A 23,077-nucleotide genomic window follows, 5' to 3' on the forward strand; every position below is an offset into this window, starting at 1 on the left:
CAGATCTCACATGCTTGATGTAGCGATTGAGAAAGGCTTGAGAATCTTTTACTGTTAACTGAATTGCGGCTGATGGCTGCGTACGAGTCACTAGAACAACATAATTTCAAGTCGCCTCTTGACGCGGGAGAGTTTTACGTGTCATGTCCCGTTTTCATTTGATTAAGCTGGTACCCCTGCCTTACGCACGTGATAAAAACATGGCCGCGGTACGAACTTACTAACAAATAGATATGAACATTTTTCGTAATATGCGTACGTCAGCCACTCAACCTGCTAAGTTTCACCGTATATTAGAGAGCGAATGACGAGGTGAGAGTAAGAGAGAGTGTGAGAGAGGGTGAGAAAGAAAGAGCGAATGGGGATGAAGGTGTTGGAAAATATGGAATGCGAGAGAAAGAGGAGAACCGACGAAGCTCTAGCGGCCGACAATGTAGCGTGTGCTTTGGGTGTGGATTTCAGCAGGCGTACAGTCAGTACATCCCGGCGACTAGGGCCCAGGTTTCGGGGGGCCCAGGCGGCGGGCAGACGGGGGTCGCCATGGACGGCACGTATCTGGTCGAGGCCTCGTTTTGAACGAGGAGAGCGCTTCTCGTAGACACGTCTTCCTCGTAAATCCCACCGCCTAAGAGAAAAGAAAAGAATGACGAACAAACAGAACGAATTAAAAAGAATGAAAGAAAAAAAAAAAAGAAAAGAAATAAACTACAGGAACACGTACAAACATTATACGTTTTAAGAAACATCACGCACTCACAGATCAACGAATACAGCCGAGTCACACATTATACACGCACACACGTACGCACATTCGAAAGCAAATTGTAAAAAAAAAAGATTATACATACATAGTTATACATGTACACGTATATGGAAAAAAAAAACAAACAAAAACGATGAAGATACAATTAAAAATTTCATTTAATAAGGAAAACCGAGATACCGGATATGCAGCGACACGCAGACGTTATGTAACGTAATGAATTTAGAAAAATTGCAACAACAACAGAAAAACAAAACAAACAACATACAACATTGAAACGAACGACAAATTCTGAATGCTTAGATACAGATGACAAATTTCAAAGATACACACACAAAAAAAAAAGAAAAAAAAAATTCAAATGGCAAACCACCGCACCTCACCTCACTCAATCAATTCTTCTATTTCCCTATTTCTCTGCCACCCGCGTTCGACGACGCCGTTGGACTCGACAACGCCCCGTTTCTTCTTCTTCTTCTTCGACGACGACAACAACCACAACACCAACAACAACAACAACGACAACGGATGGGAAATGCGCGTGCACTTGAACTCGTGTGCGTGAACGTCGTATGAACAACTGTCCAACCTGCCCCGTAATGGCTTCTCCCCCCCAACGACAACGACGATGGACGTACGCGATTTTTATCCGGTGTGATACACGGGCCAAAAAAAAAAACAAAAAAAAAAAAAAACGACAAACAAATATTTTTCACACGCTTGATCGCGTTGGACGATGTCGATATCGCCGTCGCCCCGAATGAACCATTTGTTAAATATAAATATACATATACATATGTATAATGACTAACCGTAACGATCACGAATACGAATTACGAACGATTAATTTGTAACCAACGCAACGCAACGGAAAAAAAAAATGAAAAATGAAAAATTAATCACATGAAATAAATTCGACACGAACTAACATGTCGTTGTCACGGAACAACGAACAATCGTCGTTGAAACCCATGAAGAGCTTGTCGTACCGGATCGCGTCCAACATGAGCAAGGACAGAGTGGTCCTCGTTTACGGCGACCGTATACAAGTGCGGAAAAAGGTAAAAGCAAAAGAAAGAAGAGCCTCTTCTTATCCAGCCGCACTCTTATGCATATCGGGGGACTCGCTGGACTTGCAAGCGAGCCTCTTCGCATCTGCCTGAGCTGCCTATAACCGCTGTTTCTCTGCTATTGCTTATACATACTTACGTGCCATGCATCCGCACAGCTGCATTCTCGGTGCTGCATCCGCATCCGCATCCGCATCTGCATACGTACCTGCCCTGCAGACCAGTCTACGTATTTATCTTATACACACCGTATGTATGTACAATCTACTAAACTTTTGCCCACGTTCGCCGACGACCAGCCATCGTCGTATAGCTTTTGTTTCAAAATGGACGTGCGGTATTCGCATCGCTTTAAAGCTGCTACCACCACTCTACTGCTTCCAACTACCATTGCTACTACTACTACTACTAACACTACTAATGCTATAACTATTGTACGGTACCGTAAGGTATATGTATACACACATCTAGTTTACTATCGTCTGCATCGCCTTGGCTTTTATTCGACGCGTCGTTGTCGCTTATTGTTTAACTATATATTCTCTGTATATGTATACATATGTGTGGTAGGTACCTATCTCTCGCTTGCCGTGCTTTGTCCCTCCTATATATGCACTTCATTCAGACACACATCCCTGCCGTTGCCGCACGCAGACAAAAACGTGTGACATGCACACCTGACGTTGGTGTCTACTTTGCCTGTCGCATCGCTTGCTCGTATATTATACTATACATACTCTATGCACAATACAGAGTCGTTTAGAGTACTCATCCTTTTTGCCCTATAGATATGTATATATATATATTTTTTTTGCACACGTTAAAATACATGTATGTACATATGTTATACTTCTAAGTAGTATTCTAGTTCTCCATTTTACCTCCCTCGTTGTGATTACATTTGTTTTATACATCCTTTGTTTTCTCCTGCACACTTCCGAAGAGCAGATCTGCTAATTACTCCACTTTTCATCTATCCACGATGTATAGGTATGTCTCCCTTTATAAATTGAAAATGAAAGAAAATCCAAACGCCAAATTCCTGATTCTTTCACACGGAAAAAAAAAGCAATAGATGCGTTGTTGTTGTTTTTTTTCGTTTCGTTGGTTTTTTTTTTTCCTGAAATCGCATCGACTTTTGTAGCTCAAGAAGAACGCAGAGGAAGATTTCTCTCTTTCCCTCGATTCGAATTATCGGATGAGTGAGAAAGATGTAATCACTTATGAACGAAAATAATTTCGGTGGAGGGGAAGAGAGCATCGAACTTGGTGCAGTATACGTGTGTGTGTTCGCAATGCCAATATGCTTAACGAACTGTTTCAGGATCTTAAGAAGCGTGGTTCCCACACCTGCGACATGCAGGCACTTCAGCCACTTTCGGTCCCGACAGCGACCTCGACCTGCTCCGGCGCCGGAACTGCTTCGGGAACCGTCCCAGCACTGACTTCCGGGTGTCAGCCCTCGCTGTCCGAACCGGCCTGAGCCTTTGTAGGCAAGAGCAACGTGGAGTTGACGCGGTGACATTACACAGTCGACGATCAAAGACCCAGAGACCAAGACGACGTCCTTCATTCTCCATCCATCCTTTATTCCCGGGCCTCTTGCGATCGAACTGACGTCGATTAACGCGATTCGAGAAGAAAAAACAACGGCCCAGGAAATTCGTGGAAGCATCTCGTTGTCTCATATATATGAGACGTGAAAAGTAAAAAATCATATAAAGGAAACTCCGCGTGATGTACAGAAAAATGTAATATGTTATAGCAGTAATGTTATAGGGGTGGGAGGGGGGGGGGGCACCACACTTAAGAGACGAGTTATGAGGGTGACAACAACGAGGCTCCCGCCCATTTCTCGGCTACTTCATCCGGGAAATAGACAGCAATGGGAGGGGGGGGGGGGGGGGGGGGGGGGAGATGCTTCCATTCTCGAAATGCTTTCTCGTTCTTAGTTACTCTCGTTCCCCGTCCCCCGGTTCATCATCCGGGTACTGAAGGAACGGTGCGAGCGAGTTTTCGGTATCGTAAGTTTAGAGACGAGCGAATTGCGTACCCCCGGAAGACAATACGACCGAGATATCGATCAGACGAGGAGGGAATTGAGGAGAGATGAAAGGACCAAGATAAGAACCCGTCGCAGAGAATTTCACCCCCCCCTTCCCCCCCGCCCCGCCGCTTACCCACTCCTCTCGTTGTTTCTGAATTGATGTTAGCTGCATAGTAGTTAGCGCAGGAACGGGCTGTCAGTCCTTCAGGACCTTCTACAGGATCGATTAAATGTGTATTATACTTCCGACCTTACCATGTAGGAACACTACATTGTGTCCCCTTGTTATTAGACCAGTCACCGGGCTGTCATTGTCTCACCGCGGGTGTAAAGTTACTTTGAATCAACAAACGTCTTGATTGCCATCTTTTAAAGGTTTTACTGGGCGAAGCTTTCGGGATCAAAATGGGGGGAATGGCTGTTTAACGAGCGGCTTCAAAACGATTGGTGTCCGTAAAAATACCTACAATATAGCCATGCTTTTCCTGATCGGTCTTCTCGGGTCGTTCGATTTTTAAAGCTTCTGCGGTAGCCAGATTTAATATCGACGCAAACACGAACTGAAAATCGAATATATATGCACGTTACATTATTTCCAATTAAAATAAATTAACAAACTCTTTCGAGAATTACTCTTCATTGGTATATTTAAGGACGTCGTTAACGAAACGTTTTGCTCAGGCTAGGTCTTGAAGTTTAGCTCAACGATAAAAATCTGAGCACAATTCAAATTGACGTAAAATATCAACGAAAAGTAGTTTCGAATGCTTTTCGGAGTCTCTGGATCTTCAGGAAATTGGTAAATTTCTAATAAACGAGTCGACGCGCAGTGGCAAATGCAATTACGCATACCATACCTAACCAAGCACTCCGGAAGTTGGATAATAATTACGTTGTCACGATTTACAAGTTTTTTGAGACTTCGACGATGTGCAGTAAATGTGAAACGCTCGGGTGACGGATATAGTTGATCGTATATCACCGTAGTGCGATTATGTAGGACGGTGTTAGCCATTATACATATACTTATGATAGTCCTATGCAGTCATCATTCGTAATTGAGAACGTCGAGTTTGCTCGTATGAAAAAATCGTTTCTTTATGCGGCATGTTCAATTGACCACAAGGCAAAACACAAGCGACAAATATTTCACATCATACATGCATTCATACCTCCGTATATACCGAGAAGAAACGGCGAAACTTTGCAGGCAAGTGAGCGACCGCGCATGCGCGAAATAATTGAACGCTATTGGTCGGTGGGATCGAACCGCGGCGATATATTCGTGTGCAAAGCAGGAAAGCCAACTCAATCGGAGCGGGGCGTGAAATGAAACGTGACTCGTCGGAGTCATCGGTCAGTTTACATTAAGAGTTTGCTCGGTCATCTCGAATTACTACTTAACCTACAAATATTCGTAACAGCTATACGCAATATCCATGAATCGAGTATAGCAGATGACGCTTGAAGTAGCAAGTCTGCATGAAAAGTTCTCGCGAATGTGCATAGTCGGAAATTCAATCTGCTATGTTTCACCGATTCCTCTCGATATGTATAACGGTTTTGTCACGATGAGACAAGAAAAAGAAAGCAAATTGCCCAGCGTGCAGTCCAGTCATTCCGTATATACATACATTATATATATCCACACATATACACACGTCATATAGCTGGTGATATCGCATATATACTATACATTACGATAGAACGCAAGTGACATTGATGAAAGACAAAGAGATTTAGAAGAAGTATGAATCGTGCAGACCGAACTTGCCAAATTACGGAAACCTCGCTGTTAAATCGTTGTCCTGTAACATTATCCAACACGTTTCGCAGTTCCGTCGAATTAATGATTGTTATATACATACAAAGTAAGAAATTGTTCTCGCAATCAGTTACGTAATCATTTTAAATGTGAAGAAAATTTTTCTCTTTGCAACAATCAAATGCAAACTTGATTCAAAATGTTTTACGTGTTGGGTGTTACGGGTGCAATTTTTCGGTGTGATTTTTTTGGTCATGTGCAAAAACGGATGATCGGACGATTTAAAGTTCACTCGGATGATTCCTGCAGTGATAAACTTACGCGTTAACATGCAATTTCTAGTTGAGGATACCCTTGTTCTTTCAAAATTTCGTATCGAATTTATTCGGTACAGAATTATGTATACACAAACATATATAATATACTAAAACGTGCGTCGTGTGTACGTTAAATTCGACTCGCGTCGCATCGTCTATAAAATAATAAACTTAGCTGTACATAAAATCTATAGGTAAAAATTAAATAAATAATTAAATGAATAATGAAGAGATGAGGAAATATATATATATAATTATATACGAATAAATAAATTGTTCAATACATTATTTATTGATTATAACGTTTTAAGATCATCCGTTACATCATGTATTTGACCGGCAAATAAGTTGGATATGCGTTATTTTATTGTTAGAACCGATTGTATAAAACAATATTGAAGAATGGGGAAGAAAAAATTATTATTCTAAATCATTCAATTATAGACTAGATAGTAGTGTGACGTATAATGAACGTAAATCGTACGTAGAAAAAAGAAGTCTAAAAAATTTAAGTAAAAAAAAAATACTTACCTGTCGTATTCTATCATTCAGATTATTAAAGGAAGAAAAAAATAAAATAAAATAAAATAAGAAAAAAGAGTTATAAAAGAGGAATACAAAAAAAAATAAATAAATAAACAATCGCGAGATAACGAGAATGTTCGCCCGTACGTACATGGATTACCTGATCACCCAAAACAGTGATAATAATTAAAAAAACACGTATTTGGATAATTAATCGTAAGAGAGCCAACAATAACAAACTGAAAAAAGGGAAAAAAGTTGAAACAAATTATTTAAAAGATGAAAAAAAGGATACACATACGGCCACTTACGGCCATCATCAAGTCCAGCGCTAGATTTGGTTTCGTGAGTTTGTTATTTCTATCGTCCAAGTTGGCAATACAATATTCGAAAAGGGTAGGAAGTGTAGGTACCTGCATACAACTCGTTGATTATTGCGTAAATACAAAGGAGGATCCTTTATAGTTTCGAAGTCGCATTTCTTTTCCCGCATTTTTTCGGCATTCGTTCCATCACTTCGTTGCAGGAACACATAATTTTCGGTACCTCAAAAATAACGTCGCGTAGAAAGAATTTTAGAGAAAAATGGAAGAAAGTTGGTTTAGGAAGGATGAGAGACACGTGGAATGGCGCAGGTTTATTTGAACGAAGTATATACAGTAAACTGCCGATTATAAAGTCATGGAAAAAATCTTCAGACTCGATAAGAGATAAGGTGTGATTGAGGAAAAGAGCGAGACAATTATAGATAGACGAATGCTAGAGGGAAGGAAAGTGGCGAGCTGATAAATGTTGATGGAGAGAAGAGAGAAAGGATGAGAGAGAAAGAACGGAAGCACATCGCATCATATTCAAAGAAAGCAAACAGATTATCCTCCCCAAAGTCTCCACCGTCCACGCATTCGCGTAAATTAAAGCTAATGACATACATACATATATAGTATATTAATATATATACTGAAAATATTCTAAAATAAATAAATCTGTAACCAGGGTGAATGGAATGAATGAAATGAGTAAAACGTGTCACTGCGTATCTGAATTATCATCGTTACGGTCATCGTCGCCATAGTTTTCTCTTTTCATATTTCGATACAATCAATCAACATCCTTCTTTCAATTTTCCTTCTCTCTGTAAACACTACTTCGTCGCTATATACGATCGCAAATTTAATTATTGAAAATTAGTAACAAAAAATAAATAAATAAAGAAGCAAAGAGTAAATAAATAAATAAATAAATAAATAAGTCGTAATACTATCCAACACCAAATAGAACAGTAATTGCCAGAATATCTTGTCGTCTTTTCATGATATATTCAAATATTTCTTAATCATTCGGATACGTCGCTGTTGAATCGACTTCATTTTCTCACCTTATAATCGCTCCTATCGGTCCGCTATTACTCTTATATACTCTCGTTGCGGCCCCGGCCATGTAAAATTATAATCAACTTATTTCAACCGTCTGGAACGAAGCAAAAAATCGAAAGAGTGACAAATAAATCCATTGCCGACGCGATCATCGATCGTACGTGTCGAAAACCATTCGGCGTATAGTTTGATCAAAGCATGGCGTTCCGTATGTCCGTATTGGGATATTTTTTTAATCCTCCGGTTCTAGGAAATTTATTAGCTCTATGGGAAATGCAGCTGGTATGTTTGCGTATTTTATAGATTTACGAGAGCGAGAGGACTAAGTTGAAATGGTCGCAACGTTTGCTAAAGTTAGACTGGCTTCGAGGCTGCGGTAGGATTAAAAATGTCTTGGATCGACGGTGAAAGAATGAATTGATAAAACCACCAGGTTCAGAGTTCACTTTAGAAGATATTTCTTCCACTTTCGAGGTGACTCGATCGGAACACAATTTGAAAACGAAGTTACGGTACAAAGAAAATCGCGGTTGGTCTTAACAAGGCATCATATAACATCCAAATTGTGAACCGAAGTAGAGGTTATGGTTGATGATGTCAGTTGTTCGAGGTGATATAATCACCAAATTCTCTAGCGACTTATCAACACGTTTATAGGAATAATAATCGAATCTCTTAAGCTTCTGGAAAGCAAGCTGCGTTATCTTAGATTCGCGGTGTGATCGTAAAATGGTGCCAAATTAAAGCGTCTCGACTATATCGTGAAACATGAAGCGTTTTTTGCAAGACTGTTTCTCTTCGTTGAATCATAACTCAGCCTGACCCTTTGTCTCGTAATTTATAAATGAACGCGACCGTTTATTTCTTTTGTCAGCGTGCAAAGTCAGGGGCTAATATCCGTTTAAACTATAAATAAAATTATTAAGTCTTCGTGAAACGGACTCTGACAAAAAGGCAATATCCAAGCGAGGAAAAAATCGTTAGCTAATTTACACAAATCATGTCTCGGGGCAGCGGTGAAAACTATTTGAAACATACCAAAGTCACTGTTCACATCGCGCTACAAACATTTATGATTAAAACCTGCACTGCGATTTAAAATTCTTCACATTTTGTAATATATCAGTAAAAAGTATCTTTTCCATTCCTCATGCAAACATCAATCCTAACTTATACTTGTTTTATTTCAATTGAAATTCAAGGAAGTCTTATTTATCTGTTCAAATTGTAAAAAAAGTGCCGCAAGGGCTAATTATCAGTGCATCAGAAACCGATTGGAAAGATTCTCCTTTGGTGTTATTTTATTTAAAAAAAAATGTCTTTTTTTCTCATCAACATTTGTTTTCATGCTACACGGAGAATCTCGATAAACTGATAAAGAGGAGGCAAGAAAGAAATGTAAAGAAAAAAGGGAAAAATTCAAAACTCGAGCTGGAACTCGAGGTGATGAAGAAAACGAGCCTGGGCGAACGAGAAACGTCAAATAATCTCGTTCGATAGACTGTAATAATTATTATACATAATATATACCTATTAAGGTTAACGAAGGTAGCTGGAACTACGGCTACGTAGAATATACATATATATATGTAGACGCATATATACATGGGTAAAGGACCAGCCGTCTTTGATTAAATCTCGACGGGGCGCAGGTGCCACAGGTGTCACAGGTCTCAATATGCAGGGATGGTGCGCACTAATGGAACCATATTTATCAATTATATTAACAAAGGTATATTATTTGTTACAACTATTACCGTTAATTAATTATTACTATTATTGTTACTCTTATTATTCTTGTCATTATATCATTATCGCCATTATCATCGTCAACATATTCATCATCAGCCATCGTCATCATCATTATTCTTAAAATTATTATTATTCTTATTATTATTATTTATATAAATATATTATACATCCATATTTATATAAATTATAAATGTGTATATATATTATACATATATAAACAACCGGCAAGAAGAATATACATGGAAATAAAGTATTGTCTATATCCACGCCTCATGCATTTCGTGTCCTTTCCAACGTTGTAGCATTATTGTAGAATATTTATGTACGTAATTATGAAAACATGTAAATGGAGCAATCGTAAATTTAATGTAAATTGAATGCATGAAACGTAAGAATAATCTAAGCAATTTTTTTATAACCAGGTTGAACTTCTAGAGAACACATCGGTAAGTTTGCTGTTCATTCTACATATCATTACAGTTTGTCCAAACTTGCCGGATCAACGATTGTATGAGTACTATATATCGCCGTATGTTGGTGATGTGGTAGACGTATACGTAAGTTGATCGTATAACCTCTGTTGCGCTTTCTGGGCAATAGTAAGTAGACTTTAACCTTTAGACCGCCGGTGATTTTAATGCATATTCAAATAATCAACATTTATATTATTTGACTATATAGCTTGGCCAGTATACTGGTCACAGGTTAAAAACGCCGCAGAGTTATGACAATAGATTAACAAAAGTCAAGGAGCTTGGGCTAGAGGAAGGTACTCCAATAGACGACGTTTAATATGAAGAATGAAAACGGGAAAAAGAACCTCGACACCTTGTCGATGTAGATAGCAGTCGCTCGACCCTGGCAGCAAGTCTCGTACTGCACCGTAGGCGGCCGACCCGGACTTCTGCTTCTCTCAGAGTCCGACCGCATGGGTGTCTGTTAATTATGAACAATTGGCATCATACCATTAGTCTGTTTCATTTTGTATAAATAATGTAAAAAGCCACAGTTCTCCCACCTTGAACTCGTCGATGGCTTCTCGCAAGTCTTCGTCCGAGTAGCCCTTCATCGCTTTCGTGGCAATGGGTCCCATGTAGTTGTTCACGACCGCGAACTCCATCAGTGACAAAAATACGAAAACACTACAGGAAGACATCCACACGTCGATTGCTTTGACGTACGAAACAGGAGGCAGCGACTGCTGGGACTGGGTGTTCTGCGTTGCTGTCGTCAGTAATCAATTGCGAGACTTAATTTCCGCATATTCGTTTGCTTTAACCGAGAGGAAACGGTGAACGTTAGCATGCTGAGCGACAGAATACACCTGCGCAAAATAGTTGAACTTTATTGGTCGGTGAGATCGTACCGCGACAATATTCTCGTCCACAAAACAGGGGAACAAACATATTCGAAACGAGTCATGGAATGTCCAGCTCGCCCGCGTCGAGTGACAAATTGAAGTTGTGCTGTTGTGATGACTAGTCGGTCACCATCTGTCATCAATCAGTTGTCAATAGAAGTTTGTCAAGCCTTCCTGAATCGCTAAATTAACTATTTCAGATCTGCTCAGCGTGAAAAAACATTGCGTCACCTACATAACCTCTGTGAGCCGTGTTTGACTGAGCTTGAGGTGGCCCGCTTGGATGAAAATCGGACAAAACTCGAACATGCGCATTCAAACGCTCAATCTGCCTAGTTTCACCGTTTCCGCTCACTATGTATTACATTATCCAATTCTTACCCAGAGTCAAAAGCGACGTAACCCCCAGGGTGACTCGAGCCGGAATGGCCTCAGGTTTAATCCAAAAGGCGATCCAGGACATGACGACGATCAGGGCCGACGGTATGTAAGTGTGAAACAGATGGTAACCCAATCTCCTTCGCAAATTAAATACTATTTGTATGCAGGTGAAGTTCCCGGTTGAATACTCGATCGTGCAGTCGGTTGTGTAATTGTTCGATATGTCCAACTGTGGGAGTTCTATCTCAGGGTTCACTACCAGCGGGTCAGTCATATTCCAGACGAACACCAGGTCCTGTGTCGTGTGGGAAACTGTAAGGACATCCGTTCATTACGGACCGCCATTAAAGCACATAACTTATGGATCAGACATCTACTCACGGCTCTCGATCATCATGGAACAGTATTGTGTGTCGTGTGGGTAAGATTCGAACTTCATGGCGCACGAAAGGACTAGGGTGAGTCTGAAATATAGCGAGATTCAGAAGCTGTTACCGCTATACCCTGCAGCGTTTATGATGGATCGGCGAAAGCTCGTACTCACTTGGACATGTAGAGGAGGGTTTTGTCATGGTAAAGCCACAGGTAGTGATTGGGTATGGACATTTCGTGAAAGGTAACTTTCTTCGCGTTTTTGAAGAAGCAGTCCGGTCGCCAAATGTTGTGGAGCCAGTCGACATCGAGGATCCGATATTCTTCTGACATATTTTCGGGCAGCCTGAGACGGGAATCTCGCCAACTCTGGGCCAGAAATATGTCTGCAACATACGTCTGTGTGACGGGTTAAACCCGGTTCCGACTTCGGGTTAATCATGAACCGCTCTTTATACTGCGGGCAACTAGAAAAGGACGTATCGACTCACCATAGACTCCTCGTTTATTGAATCCAGGCTTAGTACAGTTACGTGAAAATACACCACAGTCGGTTGTCCTAGATACTTGGGTGCCCTGTGCTTGTCGTACTGTTTCGGGTTCAGGGGCAGGATGTCTCTGAGGGATAAAGATGCCTCTTTCCTACCGTACTCCTCGAGCTCCAGGTCTCTGTCGATGAGACAAAAATACTCTAAAACCCAACAAATACTGTAGACGGTCGAGTTTTCTCAGTGATATTGAATCAGCATTTCCTATATTATAGATAATTCCGTGTTTTCGCAAAGCCTTATGAAACGTCGTAACGACACAGAAGATGCGCGTTGTTAAATGGCTGCACATGCAGTTGACCTAATTGAAAGTTTTCTCGCCTACTTACGGAAAGTGCAACGCTGCAATGTCGAAGAGGGTGTAAAGGTAGCAGCACAAAACTACAACCGATCGACTCCTCATCCCTGCGCAGCTTCGGCGTAACCGCTTTTCCCGCAACCCGGTAACGGGGGGCCCGTAGTTTTACCGCGTAATCGAGATTCCTCCAGTTTCGTTCTCCAAGAGGTTTCGATACTGTCGGAACTAATTGTAACGAGCTTAGTTTCCGTCTCGTAATTCACGGCTCGCGGCTAGTCTTAGTTTCGCACTTTTTTCCAACCAACATCACGATGATGAACTTGTATATATTCAGTTGGTTTTTGGAGCTACACTACGTCGCCGGTTCGTGAAAAAACGTTCCTCAGAAAGTAGAAAGTGCTGTCCTCTCCTTGCTTTTTCAACTTATCCTCTAAAACACCAGACGACGGACACGAGGACGAGGCCAGCGACTAGCGGGTCGCGATGCAGCACCGGCGAGGGACCGCCCGTTCTAAACCACACGTCGCTGACGGACTCATAAGCCAATTTGCCTATCGACTAACTGATTAAGCCCTACTCTTCGACCCATCGGGACAAATCTGTACCATGCCGAGGTTCCGCGATGCGTCATATTTGCGGGCCCTTCTTCGCTAGGTACCTTTGGACATTTTTTTTCCTTCTGTTCCACTTTTTGTTATACTCTGGAGAATCCAGAGACTAAAAGGAACTCCGTTGTACGTAGAGCTCCCACGCGGATTTTTTCAGGGAATGTTTTCCCGGTTTTAGGGTGAGCGTGTTTCCTTTCGCAGTGAAAAATGGCCCGGCACTCGCACCCTTTCGTTACTGCATGCCGAGGCACGGTTTTAAATCCGCAGTCGGTGTCAGGGATCTGGGGGGTGGGGGGCAAGTGGGGTTAAGCTAGGGGCAGTCGCGGGGTCGCCTCTGACACGCTTGTGGGTATAAAAACCAGCGACTCGATGCCTCCCCCTCCCCCTCTCACACCCTCTCTCCCTGTTCTATGTTCGTTTTACGCTTCTTCGCGCACGATGAATATGGCCTCTGCTGCTGCACTGGAAGGATAATTATGAATACGTTGCCATACATGCTAGATAAGGGTATAAAACAGCTACTCACGAAGACTAGAACAGAGATGAACTTCCAGTGACATGCATGGCATAGTTTCAGTGCGTTACGGTCATTCGAGTCCTCGTGTTTGCAGATCGCTGCTGCAATTCGATTTTTTACTTTATTCTCATCCCTGTTACTCCGTATCTTGGGTTCCCCGTCATTTTAGAATTTTAGTCAGCCGAGAAGACCCTCGTCACTTTTAACGTTATTAATAAAACGGTGATTCGCTATTGATCGCGTTGTGCTAGATATACCTATACCCGCCTGTTTACACCAGCTACTTGCCTATGCCAAAGTTGCTGCTGCACTGGATTTTCAACGTTTGTAGCTCTTCCATGCCGTCAATTCACCCTTACCCAAGCTTACCGATTTAAGCTCGACTTTTTCTTTTTTTATACCAATTTTCATTTAGGTATGACGAATATGTATATCTGTTGCACTAAAATCACGCCTCACGATCAAGTTTAGACGGGAACAACAAAAATCTAAAGATTTGTTGAAGAGTTCATTAGGCAAGCCTTGATGGAAGTAATGCTGATCTTATACACATAGTTCATAGACATTATTTCTTTATTAAACAACGCGCTACAACTTTCGCATTGTATTCAGTTTATAATACTTACGACCTAATTTATAGTGCACAATGTACATGACAGCTTATTCCTATATACAACAGATTTCGTTTTCATTCTCTTATTCATAATTTTTTTCCTACAGACATTTTAAAATTTCTTCAATTATTACAATATGAAGTAGGTACATACATGCTTTGGCTACAGTATACATAATCCGTTTCTGTTTCAGCAAAGTTGGGCATAGATTATTTCGTTGACGTATGCATTGTGTAACGTTATCGTTGTTTACGGTCGTCGCGTTTCGTGCACACGTGTACAAAATCATTGTACATATGTTTGCATAATTTGCGCAAAGTTTACGTTGCGTTGCGCTCGACTTTGAGTACCCAGCGGCTATAGATCTGTCACGCATGCACGTGCGCACGTTGTGTGCTGTATCATGTTAGCCCGGTCGAAACAGCGCTGATTAAGTATTGAACGAACCACGCAAACGCAATTCGAGGGACGAAATGGTGCCGTATAACTTTTTCACCCTGGTACGCAGCACGCACACATTCGTGACGTACGTCAAGCCATCGCGTTTTTTCACCCAGAGGTAACGTGCGCACATGTGCGTTGCCGCATGTCAGAAAATCGCGAGAACACCGATAACGCATGCACAGTCAATCAGCGGACTTGTTAGAGTCAAGTACACATTGGTCGGGATACTGGTACATTTTCCCTTTCATTATTCAAGTATTTTTTTTTTTGCCCTACCTGCTTCTATTTGAATGAAGAATTGGATCGCGTTACGGAGAAAAAAAAATCTATTCGGTTCACAGTGTACATTATTTTATTATCATTTAGAACACCCTACCGACGGTCGACAATACAGATTTCGCGGAGATTGATCTGACCGTACGAGTAGGTGTACCATGTGTTGATAAAATAGAGTGACCGACGGTCAACGAGATAAATTCTATGGATTTAGCTGCAACCTCGATCGGTAAGTGCGTTCATCTCTGTACAGTAGGGTATACAGTATACATGTATTTTTTATGTACAATATAAACGCGTACATAATACATGTATATATGTGTATGTAGAATATACACGTACATACTTATATATGTATTTTAATATGGAAGTACACGTGAGGCATCGTAAAGTACCGAGAACGATCGATTTTTGACTCTTGCCGGTTGCCGTGTCGCAATACGTCGCTTGGCTATGGCTCGTTTCTCCTAACTCTTTTCCAGTTATCTTTTTGACCCGTAGTTATACGGACGTATGCGTATGCAGACTCTCAACCGGCGAACAAGTATAGTACATGGTAATAAAAATATTGGCTGACCCGGCCATGCCGGGTCTTGATATGTTCAAACAGCGCGGGGGAAATTAAAGCTCATTTCTAATTTATCGCCAGCGCCCCTTGGGTATCAACTGATTTAGAAGGTGCCGGCGGGATCCCGACATCAGAAATCATATAAGGTTTGAAATAAAACCTCGTAACGAATTTTGATTAATTTTTTTTCACAAAAATAAGGAGTTGAGAAATAACAAGTACGTAAGGCAACTATTTGCAAATTCGTAAACATTCGGAAATGAACTATAGTCCACACATTGAAAGGAGCATAATTGGGCCCTGTGGCTCTTAGCTTTATTGAAACCATCTTTATCGTATTTTCTTGCGACTTCGTGGGTCGAACAAATAAGCCTAAATGCTCAAACAGCTATTCGGCTGCCCTTGGCCGCGGCGTGATGGAAAGTTATAACGGTATAGGTACGTAGTTCAAAAAGCGAGCAATAAATTACTTGCAAAATAAATTCGCTCCAAATACCGGTACAGGCAAATTCAAATCTCAAATCTGATATGTGTGAAGCCCGACGATATGTATAGTAGTATGAAATTGCGGGTTCATTTTGATTTCCATCAAACACGATCACTTGTACAGTGGTGACACAGTGCAACGTTTCTTGTGTCTGACATTGTTATTCGTAGAATGGAGTGGCTTTAAACTTAGAACGTTAGGTACGTGATTTAGTATAAGATAAACTTAAATCTTAAATCAAGTTTTTTTTTCTTTTTGTCATCTCTTTTCAGTCAAAATTTTCCCCTCTTACTCCCACGCTTTCAGACGTATAGTTTTCGCTCTTTTCTATACTTTTCTCTCTCGCTCTCATTTTTCTCTTTATACATTATTGCTTTGTTGCGCGGAGTCCTGGCCGCGCTTTGCACGCACTCATTATTTCACATAATTATCGATCGTTATATTATAAGCTCTCGATGGATCTTCGATACTTGAATAATAGTTCCAGGTCAGGCATCAGTTCAAGTATCGATGATCAACGGCGTGCGAGGTGTTACACTATCTCGTTTTCAGTTCGTTCGGCTATAAGTACAATAAGTAGATATATTATAATTACGTTAATTATAGATTAACAATTTTTATTCTATTACAAGTATTCTTTAAATAGAATTCTTTTTCCCATATACAAACAATATATTATTTGTGGTACTTTTATAAAGTACTGTATAGCCTTTTTCACATTATGTACTATACATATGTAATATATGTATGTATGTATGTATATCATTTAATCCATTGAAAGTCAAATGAATGGTAGAAATATTCGTATTTCCTAGATATAATAAGTAATTGTACTCAAGATTACGTAAAGCTCCGAATACTATATAACATTTATATACGAGACGCCACTACGAACGAAAATAAATTTCCCCAATAGCCACATTTGACTTCCAATGATTAATTGTCTCCTCGTAATTACAATGCATTATATATTTACACATCTATTTTCATACGGAGATCTATTTATTACTCATGTCTAGACGATGTATATACATATATATTCTTGTTCAATTTTTAATTTTTACCTACATGTATATGTATAGAATTCTATTTTAGTTATTGTTTTTGTCTACATTGTCTACCGCGTTGTTGAGTGGGGAACTTCGGAGGCTTACATATTACAGGTGATAGTATAGCAGGTCGGAATAACATTGCCAGAGTGAATTCAAGACCAGGCTGACTTCAACGTTCACTAATTCCTGGCATATCAATAAATAATTTTCAGTTATTTTTTTCAAAATTTTATTTACATAGGCACATGAGTGCAATGCAGTCGGAAATTGAGTACTCGAATCTATTTCTTGAGATCGTTTAGAGCGATAACCGTACTCGAAAGAAGAGAATTAGTCGTCAATATTTTACGGTATTTTCAGTAACATATCTTACAATCGCACACTAAATTTCTAATCTCTTGTTACCTCTAAATGGCGCCAGCGCCTAAATCACGAGGCTCTTTAAAAAAATTTGTAAAAGTTTGAACCGAAGTTAAAAATCATAATTGAAAAGCTTTAGTGACGATTTTGAGCTTAGTGTAACCTCAAACATCGAGTAGCACTATTCCTATTTGTGCTTGCTGGATTGACTGGTATATATACTTGTTTGTCTCTTTTGTTTTTTTTTTGTTTTTGATCCATCAGTATTCAATAGATGGTGAAATTCGCATTGAATACTCGATGTTCCTTGGTTCCGTCAGATATTTTTAGAGACAATCCGACCCCACGGTGAAAGCTTGAAAATCTTGAACCGAAGCAAGGATCTCACGGAATTCGTTCAACCGTGTATTGAGCTAATTGTAAAGAGCTTAACAGGGTCGAAGAGAGTATTGAAAGGGGCGGCAGTTTCTCTTTCTTTGTCCTCTTTTTCCGATAGTCTACCACCCCTTCTGTACCGGCAGAGTTAATTCATGGCTATCTTTCTTTCGGCAATTTCGCGACTTTTTCATTCGATGTACGATACATATAACTACACTTTCGGAGTAGGTATGGGTAAACGTAAAAAAATAAATCAACCCTGATTAAATTTGTGCTAAAATAACGCGCGAGGTGTGAATAATCCACTGGAACCCAATATGGTTTGCTTGGAGGAGGCAAGCTTTCCATTTCGCTCGGGCTTCAATCATCCCTTCAACCCCACATAACTATAATAATGAGTTCTTAAAAGGTAGATAATGATAATCTTAAGTATGAGCGAGGACTTATTTCATTAGCCATAATTAATATATGTAGTATATAATATATATTATACACACATATATGTATATAAATCTTATATGTATATGTGTGCACTGTAACGCTGTTGTTTTGCATCGTTCTCTACGTAATCATCGTGGGCGAGACTATAATAGACAGATTCTTACTACGACTATCACCGATTAGCGTCGAATTTTATTCGACCAAAATGCATTTACGATATAAATTTGTTGGAAGAAAATAACGAGCAAACAAAACGATAGTCTCGCCAAAATTCTGCAGTCGTTATTCGTTGCGATTTGCGCACGCGATGTGTATACAGAACGACGAAACCGTAGCGTACACAACCGAAGAATGAAGCGAACGTTGTTCCTACCTAGCTCAACGCTATTATACACCCTTGCTCACTACGTGAGTCTTTGTTGTGGTGGTAATACTTGTACAATATCGTGACTTATGCTCTGTCACGAGCTTTGGCGCATCGTTTTGACGATCAACGCTGATGGCGTTACAGTTGGAACGCAGATGCCGGGCCTTCTAGTCACGAGGTAACTCGTTGCGACGAGGAGTAACGTCAAAAATAACCGCTGAAGCGGATTTTTCACGGATCGCGACGGACTGCCTGTGTTCGTTTGTGGAAGCCTCACTTCGACTTCCGCCATTTTGAATATTGATAAAAGCGGATGCGTGTAGACCTCGTGATGTTTGTTGTTGATCTTTTCGCTCAAATCGCGAAGCATTTCTGCGCACTCATCCTAAGGGAAAAAGAAGACGCAGAATGTTCTAGAGCGTGATTCGTATAAAATGGAAATTTATTTGCCGATGGAACTTGAAGATCAAAGCTTACTTTCAGATCCCGTTGAAAAAAACTAAAGGTCTGTCTGCTCACCTTTACCCGTTTCAACTGCTGCAATGTTTGTACCTGGGTTTGAAGCTCGGACTGGCTTCGAGATTGGCGACTCGTGTTACCGGTAAGGCTTGTGTCTGACTTTAGTCGGGCAACAGCGATGACATTCTCTTTAGTCACGTTGTACAGAAGCAGCGTGCAGACAGTCTGTAATCAGGTAAACTGGGTTCAGATATATCACATAAAGTGGATGGGGAATGGATGGATTCTAGTATTTTTAAGGTGTTGGAAGACTTGTGGAATTGTTGTATGTATTCAAAAGTGCACCTGGTTGTCGACCTCTTGTCGCATGAAGCTGTCCAGCGATGAAACGGCGTCTAGAACTGTGAGATTGCTGTGCTGCTTGAGGAGATTTTCGTCAGCTTCGCTATACCCGAGAAACATGAAGATGCCGTGGGGGATGCTGTATGCGTCTGCAGTGCGGTGAAGAATGGCGTTAGGGAAAAATGCATTTAGAATGTTGAATCATCGAAGTTGATAACTGACCTGGAAATGGCCGCATGCAGATGAACCGACCACTATAGCAGAGACAGCGACCGCGATACGCCTGGTAAGCAGGGGCAGCGTGGTTGTAGAATGCAAAGTCGGTTTTACAAGGTGAAGACTCGACGCAGATGGTGTTGCAGATAAGCACCTCGCCCTCGCTGCACTGGCAAAGTTCCGAACACTCGGGTTCGTCCTCTCTGTAGAGCTGTGGGGCAGAACTTGGAACTTTACTCTGTCGTTTATCTCAAGCCATTTTTTACTCCAAGTATTCCTAGAACACCCGAGGTTCATACATAACCAGTTCACGGTTCACCATCTACTCACCCTCTTCCCTCGGCCCTCCCTGATGTACTGATGCGTCTGCCTGGGCCTTTGCACAATGCAGAATCCTAGAACAGAGGGATCAGGCTCAGTCGCATTTTGTTCAGTCAGCATGACTGCAAAACTTCCAAGTCACTGGCAAGTGCTTTGGGTCTTACTTGGGGGTATGGTCGTGGTAGTGGTTGTAGTGGTGGTGGCAGTAAACGTCGTGGAGACGGTAGTGGTCGAGTCCCAAGAGTCTGCAGCCTGTGTGACCTTCGAAATCGGCTCGACCGCACGCGGCTCAGCCAGATCGGTCGAATTCTCCTCGACTTCGGTTGTTAGGGTTAGAACCGTTGTTGTACGTTGACGATGGGTTTTTCTTCGCGCGTGAAAGTCCTTCTGTGACTCCACTACGCAACGGAATGTTACCGAATCAATCTAAGACCCTTTTCATTTGCATTGTGATACTCGAGTCGTTCTAACTCGCTTCTGATTGTAAATGCGTGAGAAGAAAAGCGACCTTAATCAATTCTTGTTGATATTACATCGACCAACTTTGATTTGGTTTTTATTGTATCGATATTCATTTATCTTCTGTCAATAAGTTACGTACAATCATTAGGAACGCAGTAATGTGGTTGGCAGTTTGTCAGTATCCACTCTGATGTTATCCGGAATAAATGCATATTTTTCTAGACCCCGCAACAATCTATTTGTGGATTGAATTAATGAACGAGAACCAATTGAATCGGCCATAATGGTTGCATTTCATCCAAGCTCGCGTGGCCGCATCTATAGAGTAGTGATTAAAGGGCTGTGTGCATTGTACCACAGCAGGGCAACACTACCGCGGATAGGTTATACTCCTACTATGAGCGGGAATCGAACCGGTAAATTGATGTAAGCACACTACAATAATTCAAAGAAGTGGCGAATGGATGAATAGTATAATCATAGCATCGACTAAAATTCCATTTTATTGATCACAAACTGTATTTTGAAGAGGAGTATTAATTTTCTCCAAGTTTTCGAAGCTAGCTTCAGTCCTTTAACGTGATTGGATTTTACGGATAGGAGAGTCAACCTTTGTAGTGTACATTCAGGACGTGTATCGACCCAGGAAAGTATAAATAGCGGTTGTCGTTCGTCAGAAATTGTATCTTTGGTATCTACTTTGACTTAAGTGAAGGGCGCACGGCCAATAGTTCTAATATAAATAATAAAAAACACAGCTCGTCTCTGTAGCCAGCCAATGAGGAATTGATGAAACCTGTCAGAAGATCTTGGAGAATTTCGGTTCACCTAATTATTTTCCGCGACAAATCGCCAATTCGCGTTTGTGCTTGAGCTGACACAAGCGCCGATAATAGCTGTTCCTTTGTCCACAACTTGAATCAATCATCATATATGGGCAACAATCGTAAAATTAGGGGACATTGATAAATTCTTCACATAGCAGCTCTATTTCAAGCACTGTACAGTAGCTATTTTGACATCACACTTGAATAATCGATACATTTGGGCAAATCCTCAATACGTACAAGTGTAGTAGGAGCATTTCGATTTCACCGCAAGCTCTAAAGCTAGTCTGCGTGGGAGAAACCTGGCACCCACGCCATCGTTGAAAACGTACAACAGTGCCGTTAATCTAGGGATTTCAGTCCACAAGTCAAAAACGAAAGCCTGACAAAGTAATAATGCCTCGGAACATCCTCGGGTATATAGGTGAATAATATACTTGATTAGATAATTTGGGATCACACTATAGCAAACGTATTATAGAGGTCAATACAACGTGACATTTCTAATTCACGAAGCTTACAGACTCGTGGATTGACGTGATAAATCCTCCCTGAATCCCGAACACAATTGCAATCATACCTTGAGGGCTCTGCTCTCGTCAAGGAAATTTGTCATCTGTGTTTGCGCCTAAACCTGGGGCTCACAGTTAGGCACACGGGTAAGTTATCAAGGGTTAAACTTACCCACGCAAGGATTAACCCAGAGCAGCCGCTGCCAGCCAAGGCAGTCGTAGACTTGGGCTAGGTCTGTGCCTTTGCAAGCACAGTTTGAGCGCAGTTCCGTGCCTAGGATTCCGATCATTGCTCGACGACACTCTTTCGTTACCCCGGCGCATTTTTTCGTTACACTGTCGACCGCACAGCTCTGTTCGTAGTACTCGAGCCTCTTCCTTAAACGGAAACTCTGGGTGAATTCCGGCTTGGATTTGCCGGGCAAAATAAATTAATAGCACCAGTTTATGCTCGCTCAGTTTGTTACCTGCAAGCTTTGTCTTCTCTGCAGACTTCGGCGAGGCTGTGACAGGCGGGCATTTCCAACCCCTCGACTCGCTGGGCGCATGCAGGGTGCATTTTTTCTTGAGCAATGATGCAGTCGTCCCGTTTGTTGTTGGTTTTCCTTGAACGTTATCAGGTGTGGTTATAGGTTATTGTTAGTCGGTTATACGCTGTGTTGTTCACGGTGGATTTGAACGGCCGAAAAATAACTCTATAAAATAAACTTTGAGCGTTGTTTCGTGTGAAGGGAAGTGAAGCCACTTAAAAGTTTTAAACAGCTTTATCGTTTAAAAGAAGACGTCTCTTCTTCTCTCATTCCGCGTACACGGGAAGGGAGGAGAGGAGTACGTCCTTGAGTTCACAAGTCTTCTATATAAACTTTTTCCCGATTCAGTTTAGACACCCGGGTTGACGTGGTAGGTCTCGCTCGGTTGCGCAAACAGAGGAAAACAACCGTGGAAAACAAATTACACTTCCCCAAACTCGACCTTAAACTTCCCATACCAATCCCATAAGAGATTGGCCACGTTACGTTCCTCAGTGCTCACCTGCACAAACAAAATGCGATCTCCATGGTGTGCGCCTCGGTCGCTGTCCGATAAAATTGTTGAAGAGCATCCATGCAGGCGTTCCTAGCACAGCTTCCGAGGTCGCAGTGGTTCAAGACTGGCTGCAACGCCGTCTTACAGTCTGGGTCATTGCTACAGACGGCGAAATATTGACATTTGTTTGACGCGTGTCAGAGGAACAATTACTTTACACACATCGATA

The 23,077-nt window shown here is 41.2% G+C and overlaps 3 protein-coding genes across 9 annotated transcripts in view; 1 reads left to right on the forward strand and 2 right to left on the reverse strand.

Moving 5' to 3' along the window:
- Positions 1-7,172, forward strand: part of LOC124410786 (potassium voltage-gated channel protein Shal) — a 46,554-nt gene extending 39,382 nt beyond the window's left edge. For 2 of the 5 annotated variants that reach the window (XM_046889398.1, XM_046889399.1), the window contains one exon: positions 3,158-7,172. In XM_046889398.1, coding sequence (XP_046745354.1) covers positions 3,158-3,316 — 159 coding nt within the window. In that variant the 3' untranslated portion in view covers positions 3,317-7,172. Of the gene's footprint in view, positions 1-462; positions 817-1,740; positions 1,825-3,157 lie in introns of those variants that run through there. The other 3 variants (XM_046889400.1, XM_046889401.1, XM_046889397.1) reach the window with 2 other exon arrangements.
- Positions 7,173-9,758: 2,586 nt separating this feature from the next.
- On the reverse strand, positions 9,759-12,941 carry LOC124410789 (glycine receptor subunit alpha-4-like). The gene is made up of 8 exons (XM_046889407.1): positions 12,603-12,941; positions 12,217-12,394; positions 11,898-12,124; positions 11,735-11,817; positions 11,354-11,665; positions 10,631-10,836; positions 10,315-10,548; positions 9,759-10,220 (listed from the first exon to the last, which is right to left on the reverse strand). Exons 1-7 carry the CDS (start codon positions 12,674-12,676, stop codon positions 10,372-10,374), a joined length of 1,257 nt encoding a protein of 418 aa, XP_046745363.1. The 5' UTR covers positions 12,677-12,941; the 3' UTR covers positions 9,759-10,220; positions 10,315-10,371.
- Positions 12,942-15,024: 2,083 nt separating this feature from the next.
- Positions 15,025-23,077, reverse strand: part of LOC124410782 — a 70,972-nt gene continuing 62,919 nt past the window's right edge. For 2 of the 3 annotated variants that reach the window (XM_046889394.1, XM_046889393.1), the window contains exons 9-17: positions 22,855-23,007; positions 22,290-22,427; positions 21,995-22,200; positions 20,186-20,419; positions 20,031-20,095; positions 19,707-19,911; positions 19,488-19,633; positions 19,203-19,367; positions 15,025-19,068 (exon numbers count right to left, since the gene is read on the reverse strand). In XM_046889394.1, the coding sequence (XP_046745350.1) occupies positions 18,778-19,068; positions 19,203-19,367; positions 19,488-19,633; positions 19,707-19,911; positions 20,031-20,095; positions 20,186-20,419; positions 21,995-22,200; positions 22,290-22,427; positions 22,855-23,007 (1,603 nt within the window). In that variant the 3' untranslated portion in view covers positions 15,025-18,777. The remainder of the gene's footprint in view (positions 19,069-19,202; positions 19,368-19,487; positions 19,634-19,706; positions 19,912-20,030; positions 20,096-20,185; positions 20,420-21,994; positions 22,201-22,289; positions 22,428-22,854; positions 23,008-23,077) is intronic. The other variant, XR_006929623.1, reaches the window with a different exon arrangement.

The sequence above is a fragment of the Diprion similis genome, chromosome 10, assembly GCF_021155765.1.
Source record: "Diprion similis isolate iyDipSimi1 chromosome 10, iyDipSimi1.1, whole genome shotgun sequence".
NCBI classification, from domain to species: domain Eukaryota; kingdom Metazoa; phylum Arthropoda; class Insecta; order Hymenoptera; family Diprionidae; genus Diprion; species Diprion similis.